This window comes from Rhinolophus sinicus, chromosome 12, assembly GCF_057876585.1.
Source record: "Rhinolophus sinicus isolate RSI-liver-muscle chromosome 12, RSI-T2T, whole genome shotgun sequence".
NCBI classification, from domain to species: Eukaryota; Metazoa; Chordata; class Mammalia; order Chiroptera; family Rhinolophidae; genus Rhinolophus; species Rhinolophus sinicus.
Window position 1 is genome coordinate 5,051,229 of NC_142512.1, and position 15,594 is coordinate 5,066,822.

The 15,594-nt window shown below is 57.3% G+C and overlaps 1 protein-coding gene across 1 annotated transcript; it reads right to left on the reverse strand.

Annotated features, from left to right (window-relative positions):
* Nucleotides 1-506: 506 nt before the first annotated feature.
* On the reverse strand, nucleotides 507-15,280 carry NATD1 (N-acetyltransferase domain containing 1). The gene is made up of 3 exons (XM_019715979.3): nucleotides 14,962-15,280; nucleotides 6,489-6,607; nucleotides 507-4,648 (listed from the first exon to the last, which is right to left on the reverse strand). Exons 1-3 carry the CDS (start codon nucleotides 15,065-15,067, stop codon nucleotides 4,532-4,534), a joined length of 342 nt encoding a protein of 113 aa, XP_019571538.1. The 5' UTR covers nucleotides 15,068-15,280; the 3' UTR covers nucleotides 507-4,531.
* Nucleotides 15,281-15,594: the final 314 nt, after the last annotated feature.

Here is a 15,594-nt window from a genome sequence, read left to right on the forward strand (position 1 = left end):
TCCAGCTCAGTGTGACAGCAGCTTCCTGAACTTACCAACGTTCGGGTTCCCTCACCTTCTCACTTCTGCTCCTTTCACCCTTCCAACAGTTTTCGGAACCAGTTCCATGCACTGCCCCCCATTTGAAGCACCTGGGGCAGTTCCCGTTCTCCTGTCTCTACACCGACAGTACTTGGTAGCAGGAATGGCATCCGAGGAACCACCTCTCAAACATGGACACCTGGGGTTGGTTATCCGACCTTACGGGGTCACAGTAATGACCATCGTGCAGGGGAAATGGGACCCTGGAAGTTCACAGCACCAGTGGTAAAATGACTACTTTAGCACCTCACTTATTTTAAGAGCCTGCGGAGAGGTGCTTCGTGAAGGCAAAACTGGGAGACCAACTGGCTGCTGCCCGGGTCACTACAGCTCCAGTGTGGGCTGCCTGCTGGGACCACACTGCAATCAGTAGACAGAAAACTGTAGACTGAGCTCAAGGCGCAGATACAAAACCAGACAGCATCTTTGGCAGCCAGGAAAGAAACTCTTTAATGTCCTCTAGCCATGAGAACGGTACAACTGAAAACATAACCCTAAAGTTGATCCTGCAAGTTGAGGAGTTACCAAGTTAAAGCCACAGCCTTGCTGGACCTTCGATATGAAATTTAGGGTGTTGACTTGGAAGGAGTGGGACCCTGAGAATAGTTGAGGGGACATTTGGGTGGACTTCAGCAGATCTGAGACCCCTGAACTGAGGAAGGAACATGAGGGTACGTTCGGACGCCCCAGTGACATTCCAGTCACAACCCAGCTTCGCATGCAATGTCGTCTTCCCACGTCTGCCAGGCATCCCTGACGAGCCATGTACCAGGCAGCTCAAGACAGAACCCACCTCAGCCTCCAAATGAGTAGAGAAATTGCCAAAAGTGTGGTCTGTATATTGCTCTCCAAAGCCATCTGTTACCTAAGTGGACACAGACCTCACGACACATGACATTTTAAAGAAAGGGTAGGAACGAGGCATGGATCCTGGTTCCCTCGCCTTCTAGCCACATGGGCAGCAACCGAATGCCTGCTCTGAGCCTGTTTCCTCACCTGTAAGATCAGCCTGATGGCTGGTACCTCACGGACCTGCTGAGAACCCAGCTGGATAAACTGTGAAGGGCCTGGGATTGCAGGGCCTCCTCTTCGTCCTTTGTCTGGGGTAGTGTTGTAACCCCAGGGTGGAAACTAGGAGAACATCCCATCCAGGAAGGAGCCCCTCCATCCCAAGGCAGCCAGGGAAGGAGACGTGGCCCTGGGCCCAGTGCAGGCTGCTCTCCATCCTGTATTTGCGAGGCTGTTTGTGACTTTACCCCATGAGCTTGCATGGGTGCCCCGCCTCCCTCCCCTGGACCAGAAGGCCGAACAGGAGGCTTTTTAGGGGGGAAAGGGACACATCTAACAGAAGCTGATGCAAGGTGATATGACATCACAGGTGGGGACCCTGGCCAGTGGGAAATAAGGGGTGTGGAAGGCACGGATGGCAGTCTCCAGATCCTGATGCCACCGCTGTCACGCCGTGAGACCTCAGCCAAACCCTAGTGCCTTTTAGAACCTCTTTCCCTACCTGAAAACGCGGGGGGGGGGGGGGGGGTGCACCAGCAACTAAATAAGAACAGAAGTAGGGATGGAAGAATGGAGAGTGCCCACCATTCACCTCCTCTCCTTCCTCACATCCTGTGGGTTCCCACACCTTGCTGTGCCTCAGTATCCTCATCAGTAAAAGCATGGCCAACAGATCACCATGGGGATTGAGCAAGGCGGCATGGGGACAGCAGCACCTGGCCAGAGAGCACCCACTGTGCCTCTTCTAGCAGCAGTCCTGGAGCCATGCACTAGGCCACAGCTTTTATCGAAATGTATGCCATGCAATCTGCTCAGGAGTTTGAGAAGTAACAAAGGGAGGTCTGCAGCCTTGGCCGACATCAGCTGGGACAGGTCCTGAGAAGGAAAGGCACATGAGTCACCACCTATTTTGACCGGGCAAGAAAGAGAAACCCGCAAAGCGAGATGTGACAGGAGAGCACGGGACCTTTGCACAATCTCCTGGAAGGGTGGCCGACATGGGCGCCCCTGCCTCCTGAGCATCCTGGGGCATCTGGGCACAGGTAGGGGACAGGCTGGGATACGACACATGGGGGCAGCACCAGGGGCAGGCCGGCCATGGCAAAAGTGGCTGTCAGCTGAGGGGGGCTGGGGTCTCCAGGCCGGGGTCTGCAGTGTCCCCAGCCCAGCAGAGTAGGCTATCGCTGCTGCCTCGAGGCTCTGCCGGAGTCTGAGGGCCAGGCCGGCCACAGCAGCAGATCCCGTGTAGCGGGGCAGTGGCACTTTAAGGCAGCCGAGGAAAAGAGGCCAGGTCATACCTGCAGAAACTAGGGACAAGCTGTCCCTGGGTCCAGAGCTGCGCAGCCCTCCCCAGCACCCCCCAGACCCTGCACGGCTCCTGGTTCAAGTAACAAGTGTTTTGTGTGCATGCTGGCCCGGGCATGGCGAGTCGCCTGCTGTTAGCACACAGGTTCAGGCTGGGACAATGGGGATGGGAACTGGTCCCTCCTGGCCTCTGCTCCCTGAGCTCTGGTTGCCTGCTTGCCCTGGGGCCCTGTGTGCAGGGCCTCCTCCCAGCACTGGGTCACCTTATCCCACAGGCTGCAGAGGGAGACAGCATCAGCTCGCGGAGCTGCTGAAGTTTCATGCAGGAGTCTGTGCTTCAACTTGGGGAGGAATGCGTGAGTGGGGAGGGGGGTGGCCTAGGGAGGGAGGGAAAAGGCCCCGACCCTGGGCTGGCTCGTTTGTCCACTCTTGGGCCTACAACCCACCCTTTTCTCAAACTGTGCCAGGAATGAGACACCCCCAGCCTTGGAGGGAACCGAGCAGCTGAGCCCACCTCCTGCCAGAGATTTCTTCCTGGCCCACAACTGCCATCACAGTGGGGGCCCAGAGGCGTCCCTGCCCCTCACAATAGCCCTTTGCAAACAGAGCTAGGGGGCGCCCCCGGTCCTCTTGGGGATTCCTGGAGGCGAGTGTGCAAGTACACAGCGAGCTGCTCCGGCCACTGCGCAGGAAGCTGTCCGTGCACAAATGCCTGGGGGAAGGCCCTGAGCTGCGGCGGGTGGGACGGAGCTCGGTAGAGACTGGGAGCGAAGAGGTGAGTGGAAAAGGAGACCACGAGTCAACATCTGCTGCGGCCAGTCGGATAAAGGGAGGAGTCACTATGGTAACCAATGTCCCCAGCACCCACATCTCTTTGAGCCCCACCCTCAGCCAGAGGCCTGGACAGGACACATCACTCTCAGGGATTCACTGTTAACTTACGTCTATGCCCCAAAGGGACCCTGACTCCTGGGTTCCTCTTTGACCCGTGAGGAGTGGGGCATAGGAGATCAGGATCCTGAGTCCCCAACGCCCCCAGAAAGGCTGGGTGCTAAACAAAGGGTGCTGGGGTATGTCTCCCAATCCATTACCAGGAAGGATGGTCTGGGAGGGGCCCTGTGACCCCAGACTTCATCAAGAGAAAGACGCTCTGCTGTCTGGCGGCCACAAAGGAAATCTCTCCACAGAAATGTTTCTTTCTCTTGGGTGGTGAGGATGGTTTTTGAGGACAGTTTGCCTCCCACCCCAGATGCTTAGCTGCACCTGGAGCTGGCCCCCGGCAGACAGGCAAACGGGGAGGGCAGGGCAGCCACAGGGGATAGGGACCTTGGTTTCCTGCAGAGCCGGCAGGCAACAGGGCAAGGAGTTAAGGAAACTGATACCAAGGAGAGAACAGCGAGTGCGCCCCCATCAGCCTCTCAGCTGAATCACAGCTTGGCGATCAGCATCCCATGTGAGCGTGCCTGTGTGCGTGTGTGCAGTTGAGCCTGAGCCAGTGCCCAGTCTACCCACTCCTGGGCTCACACATCAGGGAGGGCTGCCCCTCGCTGGCCCCTGCCAGGGCACACAAGTCAGGAAGAAAAGGGGCAGCACTAGTGGCAGCCACGGCTTGCGCTGTGTCCCTCGTAAGTTGGCACACAGTTTCTTATTGCTCCTTTCAGCTCGGGACACCCTCCTCATCTGCAGAAAGGACACAGATGGAGAGGCAGTGGTGGTGGGTGGAGGAATCCAAGACAGCCCCCCTGTCAATCACAGAGCAGGGAACAGTAGGTGGGACCCAGACTGGCCACAGGGACGCCCCTGTTCCTGTTCTGGTCCTGGTGGAAGGCCCTTACAAGCCTGCCCACAACAGGCCGTGAAGCCTTTTGAGAAGCTGGCCAGCATCTACAGAGCGGAGCTGCCAGACTGCTGCCAGACTGCGGCCAGACTGCGGCCGCCTGGCCTTTCCTGGGTCACAGTCACTGGACCGCTGCCCATCCTCAGCCGGCTGCCTCCACAGGTCACAGATGAGCGTCCTTACAAAAATAACTCTGAGTCTGTCCCCGGGGGGTCCAGGTTTCCTGAGAGCACTCAGAGGGCCAGGGTGAAGGCCCTGAGGAAGGATCTGGCAGGAGCCCTCCCGCCCCGCGAGCCAGGGTCACGGCTGCAGGCGCTCCAGGTACTGTGGCAGCGGGTTCTCCTTGATGTACTTCTGGATGTACCAGCACGTGAGATGGGCCTTCAGGTCCTCCTCCACCACGAAGTCCAGAGCAGCCTGACAGACGGGCAGAGAGAGCGGTCAGTGCCCACAGAACGCATCCTGGGCTCATGGGGGCCCAGCCCCCACACCTCTCAGGCTATTCCATCTGAGGGCAGGACCTGGCTGCCCATGGCCACCTGTCCTACATGGAGGTAGGGGGTGCTGTCACCACCCCCTTATTTCAGTGGGGAAACTGAGGCAGAAAGCATTGGTAAATTGCCCGAGACATGTGTCATGGAAGAGAATGAGCAAGGATTGGATCCTGAGCCCCTACTCAAAACTGCCCGGGAGGCGGCCTCCGTACAGGGCAACCAAGAGCCAAGTGGCAACATGGGCAGGTGCTAAACCTGGAGAACCCCACCCCGTTGCCTGTCTTATCTGCCCCACACCTACCCAGGCCTGTCTCCACAACAAGACTGCTTTCCCATCTCAGGGGTTCTGCGTTCGCTGGGTGTCTGCCTAACCTCTCTTTTACTTATTCTTCACGTGACAGCTCACATAACATCTCCTCCTGGAACCTTTCCCTGGAGGCTGGGTCAGCGAGCCTCAGAGCTCCCACAGCCCCACAGGAATCCTGCACCCAGCAGAGGTCACACTTAGTCATTACAGGGCTCTCAAGGGCAACGGTGAGGGAAGTGACGGGGTAGCATGTGGCCTTGGTGAGGGAAGTGACGGGGGCAGGTATGCGGCCTTGGTCTAAGGCTGGTGTCACTGTCTCCATGAGCTCAGGAGAGGGAGAGCAAGGGCGTGTCTGGTGTACCTCCCTGCCCCCAGGGCCTTGCACACAGTTGGTGTTTAATAAATGTTTGCTGAAACAAGGTAGAGGACGGCCTGGGTGGGGCTGACTCTTCTGATGAAAAAGGAAGCAGCATTTACTGAGTGGAGTGCCTACTAAGGGCCTGGCACTTACATGGTTGGCCCATTTGACTTGCCAGCACCCCTGGGCTGGCCTTTGTGCATCTCACTGTCCAGCCTGCACCTGATCCTAGGGTTTAAAACCTGAGACCTAGTGACAAGAGTCCAGTCTATTCTCCCATTTTGCAGATAAAGAAACTGAAAGCCCATGAAGGCGCCAGTCGAAAGCCACATGGTAAGTGCCCTCGTGCCCTGGGCAGGAAGGGCTCAGGAAGTCACAGGCAGGGCTCCCCACGGTGAGGACAGGGCCCAACTCCCCTTTACCCAGGTCAGCAAATCCCGGCATTTCCTCACTGGTCACACAGATGGCTCTCACAGACGTCACTCCCACAGATGGCGGGCACAAGTCCCCTGCCCTGGCCCAGACAGTACCAACTAAGAAACCAGGCAGAGAGTGGGGGAGGAGCAGAGGCCTGCACTGGGGGGGGGAGGCAGAGGGAAGAAGCGGGGTCCCGTGTAGCAGCCCTCCAAGGAACTGAAGGTCATTCTCTGCTCCAGGCTGCAATTCCTTTCATTGAGTCCCAGCCCGCTCTCCAGCAGCTGGGGTCTGAGGTGCTTTGGGGATGAAGGGAGTGGAAGAGGAGAATGGGGAACGAGCCGATGCATTGGAACGGTCATCATTCACTTGTTCAACAAGGATTTACTGACCACCTATTATGTTACAGATGCTGGGGTCCCAGCCTGTGAGCTCCTGACACAGCGGGTGTCAGTGGCCCTGAAGGCTTAGCGGTGCAGAACCTGGGGCCTGGGCCCAGAACCACTGCCACCAGCCTGAGAGGAGCCAGGAGTAGGGGACACATGCTCCCTGACAATCTCCCAGCTGCAACCTGTTGGCAAGGTGGGCACCCATTTGTACTTTGGCCAACAAACAGGCTGCGGTCAGCCACCAGGGCCATGGTTTCCTCTGGGTGGGCGTACCTCCCCACCCCCACCTCCCTACCTTGGCGAGGTGCTTGGCGATGCCACGCCCACGGTAGGCATCAGGGACCTCGGTATGCTGCAGGTCCACGATCCGCTTTCCCACATACTCATAGAGCAGAACAGCCCGGTCGTGACATCCTGCAGGGGAGGGTGGTGGACACATGAGGCTGTGGAGACTCCAGGGGCCTGACCCAGGCACAGAGGCCGGGGTGGAGCGACAGGCATCTGGAGCCTGAAGTTTGATCCCAAATAATCTCTCTGTGCCTCAGTTTCCTCATCTATAAAGTGGGAATATAATAAAACATTCCTCATTGTTTTGGGGTGTTTGGAGGACTAAGTGAGGTAATCTGCGTAAAAGGCTTAGAGCATCGCCCAGAGCACTCAAGGCCCCCATGAACCTATGCTGTTATTCTCAGTCTCAGCATCCCCAGGCCCGCAGAACCCCCCATTCTGTACCCCCATCTGAACGCCCTCCCGAGGGTGTGGTGTCCCATGTCCAGCGCTGGATGCAGAGCAGGGCTTGGCAAGTCCCCAACTAAACCAGAGCCTGCAGAGACAGAAGAGCAGGCCGTAGGATTTGTCAGGACTACCCGCTGGGCCCAGGGAAGGTCAGACAGTGTGGCACCATCATCCACGAGAAAGTGACACTGGGCACATACGCAGGAACAAACTAGCTTTTGTGCCCTTTCAGGCCTGCAAGACTGGAGCTCACCAGTCCACCCAAGTCCCACTGGAAAACATTTAACTGGAGATTCTCTAACCAGTCTGTAGTTCCCCACCTGCCTGCCCATCTACCTCCCAGCCATCCCAACCGCCCACACATCTATCCACCCGTCCCCTTCAACAAATGTTTACTGAGCCTCAGGCACTGTTTCAGTTGCTGCGGACAGAGCGATGAATAAGCCAGACAAAGAGCCCTGCCCTCCTGGAACTCACTAGAAGAGGAGACAGAACAAACAAAGAAGCAGGCAGGGGTGGAGCAGGGAGTTATGCTGGGTGGAGACACGACAGGAAGGAGAGGGAGTTGGTTATGTGATGTCTAGGGAACAGTGTCCTAGGCAGAGGGAAGAGGCAGCACAAAGGCTCTGAGGCAGGAGTGGGCACGGGAGAGGGTGGAGATGAGGGCAGGTCCTGCGAGGCCTCTTAAACCATCATGAGCTGGGAGCCACGGAGGGTCCTCGGCAAAGGAGGGACAGGATGTCATCATGATGTCACGGGACTCACTCTGGCTGCTCTGCAAACAGACTTGGGACAGGAGCAGGGGGACAAGTGAGGTGGCTGCTGCACTAGTCCAGGTGAGCGAAGAGGGGGCACAGACAGAGGGAGGCAGGAGGGGTGTGAGGGGGGTCAGATGCTGACTGTTGGGAAGGTGTAGCTGGCAGGATGTGCTGATGACGCGGATGTGGTAAGTGACAGAAAGAGGACAGCTCCAAAGTTTGTCATTTCAGGGAGTTGTGAGTGTATGAAGGAAACAAGTAAGCTGGGTTCGGGGAGAGACTGGGCCATTTAGCCAGAGGTGGCCAGGGGAGACCCCTCCAAGGAGAAAACCTCTGAGCTGAGGGCAATCAGGGAACAGACGGCCGAGGGAAGGGCAGGGGGAGGACAGGCACGGGACACACAGCAAACTGCGGTTACAATACACAAGTCACTGTCCCTAACAGAAAACATGTCAATGCCAAGTGTGTTTCTCTGATTTTTAAAAGCAAATTGTATTTCATGTGTTTTTCACTTTAAAGTACCAGAGAGAATTCATTCCTAAATGCTGTCTGGGCCCCGGACCTGTGGGGAGTTTCCCAAATATAAGACTGACAGACTGAGGGATACAAATGACGAATCCGGATACCAGGACAGGGTCCAACCCCAGTTAGGAAGCTTTCTGGTTCTCCAAAGCTCAGGAGTGAAGGTACAATTCACCTCCCCATTTTCAGATGGGGAAACAGACCCACAAATCCACATCCCACAGCAAGTCCGAGCTGAAGCTGGAACCTAGGCCTCCAGACCCAGAGCTCAGTCCAGTCTTTCTGCTCCATCTCGACACACCCTCTATCTCCTGCCTCCAGGCCTTTGCCCACTAGTTCCCTCTGCCTGGAATACCCTTTCCCCTTCTCAGATCCAGCTGAGGGAGCCCCCCCAGCCTCACCTCCTCCCCATGCCTCCAAAGCCCCAGGCCTCCTCCTCTGGGCCTGATTGCTGCTCCGATGGGCCCGAGACCCAGCTTTGACCTTCACTGCCACCTTCCCCGACTGGGCAGCACAAGACTCAGTGCTCAGCTCCTACCTTTGCTGGTGTTGATTCAGCTCGCCCAGGACAGGAGAGCAGAGATCAGGAGGCCATTCTCAGCCTGACCTGGTCACCAGCGACTGAAGGAGCTGCCTGCCTGCCCTGGCCATTTAATTACCCCCAAAGCTCATCGAGGGCCTACTATGTGTCAGGCAGGGTTTCCAAGGCTAGGTGTGCAGCAGTGAAGAAAACTGACCAAACACTCCCTCGTGGAGGGAGACAGACAATAAGCAATATCATTATAAACAGTATAAGATTCGAAGGTCATGAGCTGGAGCACAATACAGCAGAGAAGGGGTGAGGGGGCAGAGCTGACATTTTAAAGAGGGAGGCCTTTCTGATCTGAAGGGGGTGAGGGGTCCAAAAGATATGGGGAATGAACAGTCCAGGTGGCGAGAACAGTGTGTGCAAAGGCCCTGAGGTAGAATGTTCAAGAAGCAGTGATGGGACTGACAGAGCTATGCTGGAATGAGTGGGGGAAGAGTAGTAGGAAGCCATGATGGGGGGTCTGGGGCCAGACCACACAGGTCCTTGCAGGTCATAGAAAACACCTCCGCTTCTGGGCCACTGCCATCCCTGCAGAGAGGGAGGTGGTAGGGCCTCCAGCCCTTACAAGCTTGTTAGAATTCCTCTGTTCATTTGCTTACCCACTCTCTCAATCAATATTCCTGCAGTGGCCACTTGGACCGTGGATGGACCAGATGCCAAGGGGCCTTAGGAAGTCTCTGCCCCACCACCTCCCCACCCATCAGCTCCTGGTAGTCACAAGGGCTTGGTCACCACTGCATCCCCAGTGTCCAGCCCAAGGGAGACACCCAGGAAATATCTGTCCTCCAAACAACTGCTGTTCTCTCTCTGCCAGACCCCCTACAGGGCTTTGAGACTGACTTGTGAGCTACTGGTATGCTCAGCACTCTAGCCTTCCAGGGCCTGGCCCTGCACCTTTGGGGGACAGCAGGTGGCAACAGCTGTGGGGCCCTGCCATGCGGCAGGCCTCTGCTCAGCTCGCTCCATACACTACTCCTCATGAGAATCTTACAAAATGGGTAGAATTCTTAGAGCCCTGTTTACAGACAGGGAAACAGAGGCCCCAAGAGGTAGTGAGACAGCTTCAGTGTGTGGAGCAGGCCGGAAATAGGCTGAGGTCACTCAGGAGGCTCTTCTGGCTGAAAGAGGAACAGAAGGGCTTCGGGGCCACCAGGGAGAGCGTGGGCTACACGTGAGGGAAAGAGAGTGTTAACGACACCGTCCGCCGTGCCCCCACTGGCCAGATCATACCACACTAGCTGGAGGAAACCGACCCTTTGTAGTGGACAATCCCAGAGTGCCTGGCCTGTGGCCTGGCACCTTGGCCTTAAATGGCCCGTCAAGGCCACCCAGCCCCAACTGCCCACACCTGACATGGCCCAAACCCCCCTGGAAAGCCCCCAGAAATGGCCAGCCCCTGTGGCTCAGGCCAACATCCCGGGGTCCTCCTCGCCTTCTTTCTCTCAGACTGAGCTGACCCTGTGGCAGGCCAATGGGCGTAACTCAAAACATGCTTGGGATCTGGCCACTGCTCACATCTCCGTGGGCCCCCCTGTATCGACCCATGGAAGCCGAGTCAGATCCCATCCGTCCTCAGCTCAGGGCCCGAATCCAGCCACAGCAGCCTCCTCCCTACTCCACGGATGCCCAGGTCTCCACCCCCCAGCTTTTGTCAGGCTGCTCCCACCACCTGGTACCTCTCCCTCTAGAGCCTCCCAAGATTGGCTCCTTCTTATTATTCAAGGTGAGCCCAAACATCACCCCCCCAGAGGCAGTGCTTTTAGTTACTCACTTACCCTGGGCACGTGGCCATCCGTCACCAGCGTTTGGGCAGCTGGGCCCATGGATACTGCTATCTCTGCTCAGAGCATTGTGGGCTGAGCCCCCAAACAAGGCCTGGCTGGACCCAGGCCCTTTTCTGGGCTGGGTTCTATGAGGCACCAAGAAGCACAAGCCTCTGACTAGCAAAGAGGGTCAGTCACTCTTGGGAGCCAGAGGCACAAGCCCAAGGCAAGGAAGGGCCCTGGGTTCCAGTCCCAGCTCTGCCAGATGACCTTAGACCAGTCCCGACATCTTGTTCCCGAGACCTCTCCTGTCCTGGGACAACTGCTACCTCCCTCCTGGGCCTGAGAATCACATTGAGATCATGAAATGAACTAGTTTTGAGAACAGTTAAAGCTGTTCAGGTAATGAGACCCTTCCGTGGTCTCCACCCCAGTACCCTGCACTGGCCCCCACCCCAGGAGCAAAGGCCCCAGGGAGTTATCAGGAGAGGCAGTCACCAAGAAACCATCTTCCCTGGCAAGTGGGGAAGAGGAGCACGAGTTCTGGGCGGGAGACATGGGGTCTTTGCAGAGGGCGGTAACCTCCCGCCTCTCCACTCTGCCCACAGCGGTCCTAGGAGGAGCAGTGGATGAAAATGCTCCCTGTGCCGATGAGGAGAGCGAGGCAGGGCCAGGCTGGAAGCAGGCCTTCCGCTGCCTCTGGGGGCTGAGGTGGCCGACCAGGGACAAGTGGGTGCGGAGAACAGGGCAGGCCCCAGAAGCACCTAGATGGTGTTTTGGGTGTCTCCACATGCAGAGCCTGGTTTGGGGAAGGGTCACATGTTGGTGGCTCACAGGGAGGTTACAGAGAAGGGGCTGTGTCCTGGGAAAGCTTAAGGGGCCCAGCCAATACAGCCAGGAATCATGTGAGAGCAGACCCTGGGTGTTACCCAGGAAAGTCCACCCACAGAGCCAATTGGTCCTCTTGCCATATTAGGCATCAATCCCTGCCCCCCAACCCTCCCCACTCAGGGACAGGGCTCTAGGTGGCCATCATAAGGTGCTATGGGGCACGGGGGGTTCCTGGGGGGAGCAGCATGGGTTGATACAGGAGCCTCATATCCAGGGATCCAAATGCCACAAGACCTGCTGCTGCACTTTCAGCCCTGCTGCCTCTGGGGGTGCTGAGGGAGGCCAGAGGCAGACTCTCTGGGAACTCAGTCTTTCCATCAGCAAAATGGGGTTGGGGAGGATGTCCCATGATTCTAGGATTCCCAAATGACCCTTCCTCTTGAAGCAAGTGAGACACTCAGCCCTGGCTGAGAGGGAAGGCCTAGGGGTGGGGGCTCAGTTCTGGCTTCGCTGCCTACTGGCTGTGTGCCCTGGTTCCTCTATGAACTGGTAACATAAAGCTAGCATTTTAGAAGCTGGTTTTGGAGGTCTGACAAGCCTGACCTGTAGCATTCTCTCACCATGTCAGAAAGACCTATCCAGGCTTCCTTCAACATCTGTCCAGGAGCTAGCCATTTCTCTCCACCTCTGCTCACACTGCCTGGACTAGTGCAGTAGCCACCTCCCTGCTCTGTCCTACCTCACACAGTCTATTTCCTTCAGACCAACCAGAGAGAGCTTGGAACATCTCGACCATTCTCTGCTCAGGAGCCTCCCATGTACCCACCTCACTCAGAGTCAAAGCGAATTCCTCACAATGCCTTCCAAGGCCACTGCTCCATCTACCCCCATGCCCTCCTGATGTCAGCTGCCATGATCGTCCTGTCTCCTTCCTCCACCCCCCGCTGCTCCCAATGCCCACAAGGCATTGCAGGGCCTTGCATGTGCTGTTCCTTTCACTTGGAACACTCTTCCCACTGTAGCTGCCTTCCTTGCCTTCTTTACTTAAATGCTACCTTCCCAGGGAGCCTCTCCTGGACACTTGATTCTAAACAGCAGCCCTTTCCTGACACACCTTCCCTCTGCCCTGCTTTCTTACCAGGCTCTTGTTTTCTAGGACACCTTACACTTGATTTATTGTCTTCCACCTTTGAGACTGTCAGTCCCACGAGTCCCCAGCACCTAGAACAGTGCTTGGCACACAGCAGGTGCTCAGTAAGGACTTGTGGAACAAATCCTAGCCCTTCAACTTCCAATGTGCAAACCCCTGGGAAGTCAGTCACTCGTCCATGCCTCAGTCTCCTCATCTATAAAACGGGAAGAACAGTTCCCCTTCAACCCACCCAGCAGTGCTATGAAGATAAGGTGAGTGACTCTACATGCACAGGGCCTGCCTGGAACAAGGACGTAATACAGCCGCTCAGACCTCTTCCCTCACACAGAACCAGAGCCTGCTGGAAGCTCATCATCCCAGCTTAGCTATGGGGACAGCCTGGGCACTAGGAGCCCTAGGGTGGCTTTGCCTCTCAGCCTCAGTGTTCACATCACTCAATGGACACGATGAGCCAGCCGCCAGGCCTGGCCTCGCAGTTCAGGAGACATTACAATAGGCTGTTCCCCTCCCCAGGTGGGGCAGGGTAGGGCCCAGACACCGATGTGCCCTCTCTCTCGTCCCCCTGCCCCCATGCACACCCAGACTGGGCCAGCCTGGGCTGCACAGCCCCCGAGTACAGGCAGGAGAGGGGCTGGCAGCCTCACACTGCTCCCTGGGTTTGGCTGGGGGATCCCTGGTCCACTTTATAGTTAGCCATCTAGGTAGTAGGTCCCAGAAGTGGCAAGTTTAGAAATATGGCTAGGCACGTCTAGCCCTGACCATAGCCAGCTTAGAAGGGTGTCCTTTGGCTGGACTCATTTAGAAGAAAAAGGAGGGAAACCCCAAACATCCCCTTCATCTCTGTGAACAGAGAAGGCTGCCTGAGCCACCAAGGGAAACAGAGGCCTCTCTGGAACCTCAGAAAAGAGGATTTGTAAAGCCACAATGCCCCTCCCCACAAGAGTGGCCAGGGCTCTGAGAGTCACGGCCAGGTAGGCCACAGCTGGCACTACTGCGGTGGAAGGGCTTGCTTCCATGTGGAAAGAACAGTGTTTGAGTTCCGGCTCTGACACTTAATGATGCTGGGCAAGTCACTCCTGCCCTGTGCTCTGAGCCTGTTTACCCATCTGTAACATGAGGGGGTGATGCCCACATGCCAAGGATGTTATAACAGGGATATGCTAGGGCCTGGCTCAATCCCCAGCACAGCCTAAAAGGGGAAATGTCCCCTTTTGGAGAAACATCCATGCCACAGGCCCTGGCCCCTCCTGACTGCATCCAAGGGCAGATTGGAGGAGCCCAGTTCCAGGAGTCAGACCACGTAGGACCCTATCCCAGCTCTGCCCCAACTTACTACCTGACCTCAGGCAAGCCTCTCACTTTTCTGGGCCTCTGCCTTCCCTTCTCAGAAATGGGCACAGTGATCTCTAAGGGTCCTTCCAGCTCAGACACTGCCGCAGGGGGCTCAGCTGGGAAGGAAGAAAAAGCTATTAACGCAGAAGTGGTGGAATGAAGGGAATTCATGGTCCTTGATTTTATAATTCTATTTCTGATCCTCTAGACCTCTTAGGAGGCGCTGTAGGCTAGTCATTAGAGGAATCTTTCCTTACTGGTAATGAAGATTTGACTTTGCTTTCTGGTTTTAAAAATAATGATCAGTACATACTTAGCACTTACTGTGTGCCGCAGGCGCTGTTCTAAGCCTTTACTCTTATTTCAGCATTTCATTCTTACAGTCAGCCAAGAGGTATGCACTGGTGTTATTCCCCTAGTAAGGATGGAGAAACTGGGACACGCAGAGATGAAGCAACTTGGACGAACTCTCAGAGACGCTCGAGTCTGACGAGGACACCATACCCCTCCCCACACCCCACACCCTCCCGGGCAGAAGCCCCTCTCTCGGTCATCTCCAAGTCTGCCCAGAGGATTCTTCCAAACCCCTCGGTGCAGAAAAGCTAAGGTTCCCGGGGGCAGCAAGAAGCCATTTAACACCGGAGAAGGGGAAGGTCATGGCTGACCCACTCTCCACGATCTCAAACAGCCGCCGCCAGCGGTTGTCCAACATAACACCGGAAAACAGCAGGGCCTGAGCAGGTGCGGGTTCCCAGCGGCAGAGGGAGGGGGCTGGAGGCAGGAGGCCGGAGCTGCCCTGCTCCTGCCTCCTCCCTCCCCGTGGGCCCGCCCGGGGTGTTCCGCGTGGGCCCGCCCCTCCCCAGCCCGCGAGTCGGCCGCGCCCCCAACTAGCCCGCGAGTGCACCCCGGGCCCACGCCGCGAGCGCTGGGCCCAACGGCCGCCACCAGAGGCCACCCCGCGGCGCTCACTCGCGACGTCCCTCCAGGGCTGTGGGACAGGCGCGCGCGCCCCAGCTAGGGGGCAGCCTTGGCGGGCCCCGCTCGCTCGAAGACAAAAGGCGGGGGCGGGCCGGGCACCGCGTTACCGTTCAGCCGGACGGTGAACTGGCGGCGCCGACGGTCGTGCTCCACGCGGATGGGGCAGCCCTGCTCCAGCGCGCCCAACGGCACGGCTGCCGTCGAGTGCGCCATCTGCTCGCGGGGCAGAGGCCGCTCGGACCCGGGGCAGGCGTCGGCTCGGCGGGGCCCGGTGCGCGGGCTGCTACCGCGGAGGCGCGGAGGCGTTGGGACGACGGCGGGGGCGCGGGTCGGCCGGGAGCCCGCACCCGAGAGACCGCAGGCGGCGGCGCTGAAACTGACACTCGGCGGCGGCCGCAGCAAAAAAAAAAGAAAAAGAAAGAAAAAAGGGGGGGGGCAGGAAATCAGCTGTGAGGTCACGTGCGGCATGCAACCAGTGAGCGCGGGACCTTTTTGTTTTGATACATTCCATCCCACTCTTAAAGGGGCCGCACGCCTCTCCGGCTGTGTTCCAATCGCAGTTCCAAACAAAACAAAGCTAGGGCATCTGCCCCGGGGCTACTTTTCCGTCTGGCGTTTGACCCACAGTCAACTTTGGGGCCTCCACACGGACCCCTTCTCAAGAAGATACTACGATCTGTAGGGAAATTCTAATCATCCCCTCGCAGCCACCATTTATTAAGCGCTTGCTGTGTGCGTGG

Coding starts and splice junctions, on each gene's coding strand:
- NATD1 (XM_019715979.3), bottom strand. CDS start 15,067: ATGGCGCACTCGACGGCAGCCGTGCCGTTGGGCGCGCTGGAGCAGGGC. Junction 6,608..14,961: donor GTTCACCGTCCGGCTGAACG/GTAACGCGGTGC, acceptor CCTCCCCTGCAG/GATGTCACGACCGGGCTGTT. Junction 4,649..6,488: donor TCGCCAAGCACCTCGCCAAG/GTAGGGAGGTGG, acceptor CCCGTCTGTCAG/GCTGCTCTGGACTTCGTGGT.